General features: G+C 43.2%; 1 protein-coding gene across 13 annotated transcripts in view; it reads right to left on the bottom strand.

Moving 5' to 3' along the window:
• The window catches only part of mio (GATOR complex protein mio), a 560,893-nt gene that overhangs the window by 448,514 nt on the left and 100,295 nt on the right, over positions 1 to 12,084 (bottom strand). For all 13 annotated transcript variants that reach the window (XR_012826275.1, XM_075682897.1, XM_075682900.1 and 10 more), the window contains one exon: positions 9,417 to 9,478. Coding sequence is in view for 11 of the 13 variants with exons in the window: in XM_075682897.1 (XP_075539012.1) it covers positions 9,417 to 9,478 (62 nt within the window). In the remaining 2 variants the exon portion in view is untranslated. The remainder of the gene's footprint in view (positions 1 to 9,416; positions 9,479 to 12,084) is intronic.

The raw sequence follows: 12,084 nt of genomic DNA, 5'->3' as shown, positions 1-12,084 counted from the left end.
TTTTCCAACTACCTTCCGTGCATCAAGCTCCCTATTTAGCTCATTTTTCAGCTCTTCCATCTGTTTGACAAGCTTTCCTGAAGCCTCCATTTTCTGCAGCCTAGTATCGACATCACAGTGTGTGCCGGTGGACTCGATCCCCTCTCCATTCTCATCCGTCTCCTCATCTGGCTTGAGGGACCCCATCGCACTGCCTGCTTTCTCAGTTTTCTTGCCATGTATTGCACTGCTTTTTCTGATGCAAATACTATAATAATGCAGAGCACAGGCCTTTTAGCAAAAATTGATATGCACAGGAGATCCAAATCCTCAAAATGTCGCAAAGCAACTGTCACCACTGTTTCAAAAGCACTCAATGCCACAGAGACCCAAGGTATGATACGCTCTCGCACGCACTGAACCATGCGGCTATGCTCTCACTTTCCCACCAAAACACGCACAGTAAAACCACTAATAGCTATTAGTCTTGCCACCTCCAAGCTACCATTTAAAGGCTACAAACACTCAACGTCCCACCTGGCTGCACATGTTGAAGCACGTGGCGCGAAAGGCAGCTTTCCATACCGGCAGTTTTCCAGCGCCGCCTCTTGGGATGATTCAACTACAGATTGCCTGGAGTCATTTCTGGAAGAAACTGTCTTTTTGGGCTGGCAACCTGAGTGTGACTTTACCTCGCCGGGAACAGTCACAGCAGTACAAAAGCACTAGTCGGCAACGATCCACTTGGGGCTCAACACCGCAGCAAGGATGCCACGCTTACCACCAATGTTGTTACATGTGAGTTACCTGGAAGCAGCACCTTGTATTAGGTCTAGTAATTACTGTTTTATCATGGTGTCATGCCCACTACCATTATTTGATCCACTGAACCAATGTTTGTAGTTTTTAAGTCACTTGTGCACTTTTTTGTCTAGTCTACCGCTTATGCTTTCCAGTGATGTGGAAAGTAATCCAGGTCCCTTGAGCAAAGTGGAGGCAGATGCCTTTGTCTCAGCGACGGAAAAAATTTCTAAACTTAAGGAGGGGCAGGCTAACTTACTTGCCAAACTAATACTAAGCACGGAGAGGTGTGCAGCCGCCGACAATGAAATTAAGCTCCTAAATGCCAGAATTGCAGCTTTGGAAACATGCAACAAATCCGAACAGCAAACATCCGATGCTGTCACAACTACAACTAACTTGCGCAGCGTTACTGACCAGTTGTCTAACATTTCATCTAGGTGTCATAGTGCTGAAAATCAAATGCAATGCTATAACCTTGTTTTTTGAAATTGAAAGCGCCCCTAACGAAGATTGGGTTGCACCCAAACAAAATATAATGAAGTTCTGCTCAGAGAAGCTTCAAATTAATGTAACAAATAACCAATCTGAATGCCTTCATAGACTAGGAAGGTACAGTGACAATAAACGCAGGCCAATACTAGCAAAATTAACCTTTTTTACGGACAAAGAAAACATTCTGATGTCAGCACGCAAGCTCAAACGACTGTCATTTGCTATCAGTGAAGATTTCTCCCCAGCTACATGGCAGGCGAGAAGACAGCTCATTGCATTCGCGAAGACACAGAAAAAGCAATTCAAATTAACAGTTGACAGGCTGCATATAGACAACAAGACATACATATTTGATATCGCTACTAACTGTTATTACTTTCAGTAGATAGCTCAGGGGCAGCACATGTGCAAAGAGCCATAATCAGTCTAACTCCTACATGCCTTTCCTTCGGTATCATTATCGGTCACTAACATTTGAAGCCTCATGTGTAGATGCGACCAGCTTTCTTCCTTCCTTGAAGACAGCAAATCTGGCATACTAGCACTAACTGAAACTTGGTTGTATCTGGCTATGTCTGATAAAGAAATATTTGAATGTGTTTACAACTACAACATTCACAGATATGACTGAAAAGATAAAAGAGGCGGCTGCATCCTTCTAGGAATAAGAAAAACACTTCTGTCTTATGTTATTAACTCATACTCTAACCTAGAAATTATCTGGGCCTTGCGAATACTTACAGGTGTATGTTACTGCCCTCCAAATGCTACTAATTAATTTGTTAAGTACTTGCGCAGCAACATAGAATCAGCGACGAAGCTTCATCCATCTGATGCCATCTATCTTCCAGGAGACTTCAATTTTCCTCTGATCGAGTGGGTTAACTTATCTTCATCCTGTAATACTTCAACAGAATTTATCAATTTAACTTTAGATTTTTAACCTGTTTCAGGTTGTTATGCAGCCTACACTGGGTAATAATATCTTAGATTTAATATTCGCAACAGCTCCTGAGACAGATGATCAAATTCTGTCTATTAATGGTTTTAGCGATCATTCTTTACTGCAAGTAACTCTCAACATACCCTCATCTTTTACAAGTTTCGCCACTAAAAAATACGCGATTATGATAAAGGCAATTGTAACATTATGAATTCGGAATTAGATATACTCTTTTCCCCACATGCTGTTACCTTCATTTCACAGTAAGTTGATGGGGGAGAATTGGATATTCTTCAGGAATAAGACGTCTGCCGTGGTTAACCAGTACATCCCTCTCATTAAGATAATCAATGATAAATCTAACCCATGGTACACCAGATCCCTACGCTTACTGAGAAACAGGAAGAAGCGCCACTACAGAAGTGCCAAGCGCTTGCGCACGCAAGGAGCTTGGGACACATGCAAGGAAAGCTTAAAAATTTATTGTTCTGCCTTGCCTTCAGCTAAAGATAAATACTATGCTCATCACCTACCATCTCTTCTATAATCTAATCCCAGAACGTTCTTGCACATTATAAGCCCAGATCAGGATGACACTAACATTTCTTTACACAACAATAACAACACTCCCATTCCAGATATTTACTGTGCGTCTACTTTCAATACTTATTTTTCTTCTATATTCAGCACAGAAGATCAGCTTGATCTGCCAGATGTATCGGAGCTAAATTACCAATACATGTCAGCAATTAAAATAACAGTTGAAGGTGTTGCATGCCTGATAAATAACCTCAATCTAACCACATCGTGTGGCATTGACGAAATTAATTCAAAAATTCTGAAAAACATCGTCATAGCATCTAGTAAAATTCTGTCTCACATCTTCAGGCAATCTTTAGAGACTGGCGTGCTGCCCTCAGACTGGAAGATAGCAATGGTCATACCCATACTTAAGTCAGGTAATAAACATGCACCGGAAAACTACCATCCAATATCATTAACATCTATATACTGCAAAATGCTAGAACATGTAATTGCATCAAATGTCTACAGTCACCAGGAAGCCAACAAATTTTTATTTTCTAATCAACACAAATTTCGGAGAAACCTCTCTTGTGAAATGCAATTATTAAAATTAACAACTGATTTGCATACTAACCTGGAAGAAGATCTACAAACTGATTGTGCTCTTCTAGACTTTTCAAAAGCGTTTGACCTTGTAGAACATTGCCATTTGATTTTGAAATTATCTGCTCTTAGATTCTCTTACAGTAACATGGATTCGTAATTTCCTTTCTAATCATTAGCAATTCACAGCAGTTAATAATTTTTCCTCTCCTCTATCGCATGTTACTTCAGGTGTACCACAAGGCAGCGTCCTTGGGCCATTACTATTTCTAATATACCTTAATGACTTACCCAATAACATTTCCTCCCACGTGCGCATTTTTGCAGACAACTGTGTTCTTTATCGTTCCGTCAAATGTGCCGATGATCCTACAATCCTCCAAAAGGATATAGGACTCATTTCTCTTTGGTGTAAGACTTAGCTAATGAAGCTTAATGTTTCTAAATGTAAAATTATCTCTTTTTGCCGCAAGCATGCTAAATCTACGTTTTTTTATCACATAAACAGCATCCTTATTTTCCATGATACTCAATATAAATATCTTGTGTTAACCTAACTTCAACTCTTTAGTGGTCAATGCACATTGCATACACATGCGCCAATGCTTCGAGATCATTAGGGTGCGTAGGATGCAAGTTGCATAATTCTGCTAAAGACATTCGAAAACTAGCTTATCTAACATTTGTTCAACCTAAGCTTGAATACGCCACATCCGTCTGGTCTCCCCATCAGAAGTACTTGATCGAAAAACTCGAATCTACTCAGAATAGGGCTCTGTGTTTTATTTCATGTTGTTATGACTATAACAAAAGCATAACACAAATTAAACTCGACGTCTCACTGCATCCATTGCATGATTGTCGTAATATAGCCCTGCTATCATTATCTTATAAACTTGTCCATAATACAGTGCCGTCAGTTCTGCCTCTTGAAACTCCTCATTACAGGCCACACCGGTTGTACAATCAGTGCAATTTCATGCGCATCTACGGAAACACTAATTCATTTAACTACTCCGCTCTTCCAAGAGCCATTCACCTTTGGAACAATCTTCCTAAAGCCATTGCTTACGAGAGCGGTCAGGAAAATTTCCGGCATCTTCTAACAACCCATTTTTCAAGCTCTACATATCCTAACGTGTTGTTGCCTTTACCCTTATTATTGTGCTACTATCCCTGAAATACTGTTTTGTTATAGCCAAATATGTCCCGCTCGCTCTATAATTCTACTGATCATATTTTACTTTGTGAAAGTTTCTTGTTCAGTGACCTCTCGCATTCGAAAGCATTTGGGTTGTTCATCGTACAATTTTAACCCCACATTAATGTATATTAGCATGTTTCGTACACTGTATCTTTTATTATGTATTCACATATGTATTCTAATATTTGTATAACCTTTGAGTGTACTCTCCCCCCCCTTACATAATGCCTCTAGAGGGCCTGTAAGGCATATTTAAATAAATAAATAAATAAATAAATACCCATTTTTTTTTGTCGAGAATGTCCTACTACGACATGGTGCGCCCGAAGTCCTCATTACTGACAAAGAAACGGCTTTTACAGCTGAGCTTACTCAAGACATCATGCAGTATAGCCAGACAAGTCAGCGGAGGACCGCCGCCTACCACCCACCGATGAATGGCCTAATGAAACGTCTGAAGACACTCACCGATGCACATCGACGTTGAACACAAGACGTGGGATGCCGTCCTGCCGTACGTAACCTTTGCTTACAACATGGCGGTGCAAGAAACAATGCAGATTGCGCCATTCAAGCTTCTTTATGGAAGGAACTTGACGACTCTCGATGCCCTGTTGCCGCATGTTAGCGACGAAAAGAATCTCGATGTCGTCGCCTATCTCCAGAGTGCCGAAGAAGCCTGACAGCTCGCCCGCCTACGGATCAAGAACCAGCAGCGCACTGACAGCCGACACTACAATCTCCGACAATGTTACATTGAGTACCAGCCCGGCGACCGCATTCAGGTTTGAACTCCAACACGCCGACGAGGACATAGCGAGAAGCTTCTGCAATGCTACTTCAGACCGTACAAGATCATTTGACGTATTGGCGCACTGGACTATGAGGTCGTGCCAGACGGCATTTCGCAATCAAAGCGGTGCTGCTCACAGCCAGAAATAGTCCATGTTCTGCACCTTAAGCCCTTTTATAACGCTAACTTTGGGACTTTGTTTTTGTAGCATCAGGACGATGCTTTTTAAGAGGGGGCATTGACACGTGTACTTATTTATCTTTTTCTCAGGGACTGCATTTCAGCCACTAACAACTAAAGGTTATTGCTCAACACAAGACGGGCCTGCATGATTGGAACTTACTGAAATGCTGTTGGAAGTTTTATGCGTTGTCTATTGTCAACGAGGCTTGCGTAATCCGACTTTACGCACAATGCGAATCGTGTAGTACTTTCTGGAAGACACACGGGCACCAGCGATTACTCTGGAAACTTAGATGACTTATGTATAAAAGCCGACATGCTTGACCAGCAGATAAGGTTTCCGACAGTCGCAGACTGTGTTTGCCACTATCACAGTGCTCCGAGCGTAACTTGCTTTTGTGGGCGCAGGTTCGCCTAATAAAAAGTTCAGCAATTGACAGTTTTGTTGCCGTGTTTTTTTTCACTATCACTACTATGTGACAATATGTAGTAGCTTGTTTCATATTCATATAAAAAGGTACTGCAACACGCAAGTAATTACTTGCTCACATAATTTAGTTATCAAAATTAGCTTTACGTTATTTTACGGCCAAGATATGCACGTGATTTTAGCATATGTTACCCAAGCTGCGCTTTTGTTTTCGACATAACCTAGTGCACAGAATTGCTAAGTGCAAAAAAAAACAGCACCTTCTTTAAGCTCTTGAAATTGCAAGCTTTCTAGCTGTTATGACAGTACATATTGTCCAGGAGCCATATTTTGTAATATTTCACTTAATTTTCCATCCTCTCGCATTTCATACTTAGCTCGAATGATGCTGTAAAGTCGTAAATAGTAAAGTCAGTAAAAATGGCAATTTGCTTTGTTATATCGAAGTATTGTTGTACAGATAACCCAGATATAAATATATTCAAGTGCCACGAAAATTCGATTGTTATAACCGATAATTGTTACAACCGGGTTGCATGAAAAAAAAATTAAAAAGGGGGATGGTGTAGCTCTTCCGAGAAAACCATAATGGTGGGGAGGCCAGCTCTCCTCCCCACCACCTTCCTCCATCCGGCTTCTGATTGTGTTCGCTTGTTTAACTGTTTAACTCTGCTTCCTGCATGCTCCGATTGCATGTTGTTAACACGCTGTGGCTGTTGACGTTCCAAGAATGGCACTGCTATAACAATTGCAAACAGGGGTCACGGGCGGCATGTGACATATGAGCTCCACCGAGGCATCGCTTTGGCGGCCCCAAAAGGTTCCTTTTAAAAAATGCGAGAAGGTTGCCATGGCAGCATCTCAGCTTGAGAAATCCGGAAGAAATGCTGGGACGTGATCGCCACAAGCATCTCACCGTGTACTTCCCACTGCTTGCACGAGAAAACCGCATGTCCGTCAGCCCTGTTTGCTTTACACGAAGCTTGCTGACATCCTTCTACAAGGCATCCAAGTGCTCCATGCAGTGAAACGGACAGTCCCTCGTGAAAACAAGCCCAAGATGGACTGAATCATCTACAGCAAGTCCCGCTCCCGCGGGGACAATGTTGAGGCAGCCTGCCCTACCGCGTCAGCACTGCTGTCGTGGCCATCACTGTCGCTATCCGATGCAAGCAAGTTTGCAACGATCGCTTTATCGGTTAGAAGCAATACATTTCCAAATCTATAGCTGTGTGCTTTCTTTTCACCGGCAACATCGTGCATTGCCGATGATAGGCGGGTGGATCAGCCATCTTTCATTTTGGCAGCAAGTCAAACGAGGCTGAGAGACAATGTGGCCAGGAACAACTTTGACACAATGAACAAAGACAAGCATGAGCCTTAATCTGTTAGTAGAATCGCACAGAATGAGGGCTGAGCGAGCAATCTGGGAGCAGTGCCGGTAGTGTTGTCAGCGCAGTTGGCGCGGTCCATTTTTGTTTCGGAAGGTGGCATGGCGCAGCCCATTCATGTTCGGAGGGGTGGAACGGCAACGGGAGAAAAACGTGCAGCGGCAGTCGGGGTGGCGAGCGATCGTGCAGCAGCTTGCATTTCACTTTTTTCTTATCAAGGATTTCACATTCCGTTACCTTTGAGCATGGGCAGCCAGCAGCCAAACTTCATCGTTATAACCGATAATGTGGTGTGGGGACATTGTAGTAAGCAGGTAATCTCCCCATAGAAAACATACAAAAGGTGATGGTGCAGCAGCTTTTTGTTGTTATAACTGATATATTGCTAAAACCGGTATCAATATAAGTGGTTTCGACCGTATTGAAATTCAACATTTTATCCAAATAAGTACAGTTGCCAATCGATTTTTCTTACATGGAAAGGGGCCGCAGAATTTTCCGAATTATTGGGCAATCAAAAAAAGGAAATTTGAATGAGAGAACAATTCATTTTTCATTTGGTGACGAATGATACGGTTTCATGCCATGTCGACGATATCTTCACATCGGTGGTACGAATTAAGCAAAGCAAGCCCATCTTTCACATGCACTCTGCCCCTGCAGCTGATAGTGTCACCCGAGTGCTTTGTCTGTCTCCTGCTTCAGTGGGCCACTGAGACTCGGACATTACACATCCTCCAATACTAAGCATGGAAAGACAGCTTACATGATGCCACGCCATCTTGGCATGCCCACTCGTTGCACACATGACAGATGACCTCTAAAGCAGGGTGCATGACTGTGTATGTGCTCAGCCACACTTACAGCCATGCACAGCCACAGCCGAGACACGCACTAACTTGTCCTCCTCCTCCCTGATTGCCCCTCGTGCATGCTTGATAGCATTATCGTGAGCTCCCTTCCCTCCCCCTTTCCCTTTGCTCGGGTGGGAAGGTGGCACTCGTGAAGCCACCAATTTCATGTCTCACCCTTGCACCTAAAGCATAAAGTGCGCAGGGAATGATTGGATCTTATTGCACTTGGACTTTATATGGAACATGTTGCGGCTGCACTTAGTCGCTCGTGTCATACCGCGCACGATTTAAGAGGTGCGTTTGCAAGCAGCTTCTTGTAATTCAATCATTTGGCAATCTGCATCTGTGGAAGGAAGCATTCCTTTGCAGCGGAAGTGAAATTTCGTTATACTGAAATCGCATACAAACACACTTCGTTATATTAAGGTTCTAAATATATGGTGTTCTATGGACAAGAGGCTATAAAAAGTTAAATAATTCATTATATTGAGAATTTTGTTATATTAAAGTTTGTTATATTGAGGTTTAACTGCATTAAAAAAAATTCATTTCTGGTGGACCTCTTGATTGATGTGTGCCCTGTTAACAAGAGTTCCGAACATTCACTGACTCAATGTAGCCTTGCTCTTCTTTAGTAGCTGTACCAATGCTGTATGTGACAAGGCACTGTATACAGGTGCTGCATTGTCAAAAGCAACACATCAGCAGCAACAGTCATGTCTGTGATGTGTTCAAACCAATGCCATGTGATTGCATGTCATGGCTAAAAAAAAGCCATGGAATAAATGTGTCTGTGGTTCATTTTTTTTCCTTCACTGATCTTGTAGTTGCCTGGCTAGCCTCCTACTAATGTCCCAAAGCAGCATATTAGAGACGCTGCAATGGAGAGGCTCCGGAATAATTCTGGCAACCTGGGTTTTTTTAAGTGCACCTAACTGTGAACATTTTTGCATTTTGCCCCCATCAAAATGCAATCACCATAACCAGGAATTTTCTTCACAATACCTGGCTTCCACCATATTCAGGCTCACTGGACAACAACATAATGTTAGAATGGCAGTAATATAAAACTCACTTACCTACACGTTCTGTTTAATGCACTTGTTTCTACTGTCTTCGTCAATCGGTGATTAGTATAAGCTATATACCCAAAAGTGACAGACTCGGAATGCTCCATCTGAGTAGGCTTATACTAGGTGAATGCTGTCAGCTCACCCTGAAGTACTCCAGGTCACTCTGGATGGCCAGCGGCTCAGCACCTGGCAACACATCTCGATCTGAAGACAAGGGGAGACACACACACAGAGCCAAGTGAGCACAACAATCTCGCACTTTGGCTGGGCAGAGAGCAGAAAACACGACCAGAGTGGTCAGCCTGAGTAATGTGGTGACGTGACAACCGTCACTTTTCAGCTGCAATCACAGTGTCACTGTGTACTGTTGCAGATACATCTTGATGAAGCCTGTTACCATGGCAATGATAATATAAGATGTTCATACTTGAGCTGGTATATTCCACCTACACAAAGTTTCACTAACAGCATCACCATGACACCAATGCAGTACAGGCGGCAATGCCTCATGAGGCTGTGCAGTGTGCTACCGTGCATGAGAAAAAAATAAACCAACACCAAAATAAAACAAGCAAGACCAGAGCAAGAAAATCGTTGAACCAAAAGCAGGTCCTGCGCATACAACTGTGACTGTTTCCTGCCGGTCATGCTGTTCCAGAGAGAGTAATACTGCGCATAGAACCATGGTCTTAAAGCAAATTTCCTACATTTTTTTTACTCTAACAGAGTAGTTAAACCTCAATGCAGTGAACTTCAATGTAATAATATCCTCTAGGTACCAAATCATCCATCCATCCATCCATCCATCCATCCATCCATCCATCCATCCATCCATCCATCCACCCATCCACCCACCCACCCGCCCGCCCGCCCGCCCGCCCGCCCGCCCGCCCGCCCGCCCGCCCGCCCGCCCGCCCGCCCGCCCATCCATCCATCCATCCATCCATCCATACATCCATCCATCCATCTATCCATCCAAAAAGACGCTCAAATTAATGCTCAAGCAAACATTAAGTTTTTTCATAACTTGATGCACATAAAATATCCTTTACTTAAACTTTAATGTAACAAAGCATGTTTATCCGTGATTCAGATGCAGCAAACTTTTCCTGTGGTCGTAAAGCAAAGCAAAGCAATGAATAGAAGCTGTATTACAAGTGCCGGTGGCAAAATGATTGAATTACATGCAATTGCTTGTGAACGCATCACAACCGTGTCACTAGGCGAAGCCACCCTCAGGTGTACATTCTGACAACACGCCAGGTACAAGCTTATGCAATAAAAAGCTACTGCTGTACTTATATGAAGCATAAAAGGAGTGTTGCAGTCGCCCGCGTAAGTTTGAAGCGGGGTGCCAGCGACAAAAAACTTGCTGCAGAAATGTGTTGAATACTCACAAGGCACGGAGTGTGCGGCCAACGTCTACACACATTGCACAAACATTTGTGCACAGCTCGACAGGACAAGCTGCAAGGTGCTGGGATACAAATTTTGCCAATGCTTAGTCATGATTGCATATCATATTGACCGCAAATAAAGATGGGGACAGAGGGAGAGAACACATAAACAGCACGGGCAGTATGCAACAGGGCGGGCGATATAAACAGGGCGGGCGATATGCAGAAAACACCAACTAGGCCAAAGTGAAGTTCTTCTGAAGCTTAGACATGAGCTTCCCTCCGACAATGAACTACGGAAACAACCACAGAGAGACCAATGTGTCATGCAAGAGTATGTTTACCCAGGCATTAGTCACCGGAAACCCTTATCATGAGTAGGAAATCTACAGCAGTATAAAGATGGGATGGAGAGCATGCCACAGGCATTACAGAGTCATGACCAGCAGCTCACTGCTACTCTTGAAAATAAAAGCACAGAATAATTTAATTCTGTCGGTACAATTAACTTTCATTAATTTGACCCTGACAGGACTAATGAAATTGAACAAATTATCCAGCAGGTGGAAAAAATAAAGCCTCGTGTAATGAAGCAGACGCGCCCCTGTGTATGTGCCGACTGAAGAGGAAGAAGAACCGTGCCATGATCCCGAGCGGGCCCATGCTACGTACAGCCCTTGCAGTGCCTTTATATACCCAGCGTTCCACAATGTTGCGAACGACAATAAACCTCGTCGCATGTGGCGGCGGCAGCAGCAGCAGTAGCAGCATCAGCCTTTTTTATGTCCACTGCAGGACGACGGCCTCTCCCTACCATCTCCAATTACACCTGTCCTGCTTTAACGGATTCGAACTAGCGCCTACGAATTTCCTAATGTCATCGCACCACCTAGTCGTCTGCCATCCGTGACTGCACTCCCCTTCTCTTGGTACCCCATTCTGTAACCCATTCTGTAGTTCAACGGTTATTTAACCTGCGCAGTACACGACCTGCCCAGCTCCATTTTTTTCTCTTAATGTCAATTAGAATATCAGCTATACCCGTTTGTTCTCTGATCCTAAACTGCTCTCTTTCCCTCTCTTAACATTATGCCTAGCATTCTTTGTTCCATCACTCTTTGCCAGTCGTTAACTTGTTCTCAAGCTTCTTTGTCAGTCTCCAAGTCTCTGCCCCATTCGTCGGCACCGGTAAAATGCACCGATTATACACCTTCCTTTTTAATAAATGGTAAGCTTTCAGTCAGGATCTGACAATGTCTGCCGAATGCACTCCCCAACCCATTTTTATTCATTTGTAAATTTCCTTCTCGTGATCAAGAGTTCCCTGTGATAAATTGTCCTAGGTAAACATACTCCTTCACAGACCCTAAAGGCTGACTGGTGATCCTGAACTCTTGTTCCCTTGCTCGGCTA

This window comes from Dermacentor variabilis, chromosome 2 (assembly GCF_050947875.1).
Source record: "Dermacentor variabilis isolate Ectoservices chromosome 2, ASM5094787v1, whole genome shotgun sequence".
NCBI classification, from domain to species: domain Eukaryota; kingdom Metazoa; phylum Arthropoda; class Arachnida; order Ixodida; family Ixodidae; genus Dermacentor; species Dermacentor variabilis.
This window is presented reverse-complemented; position numbering and strand designations above follow the sequence as displayed.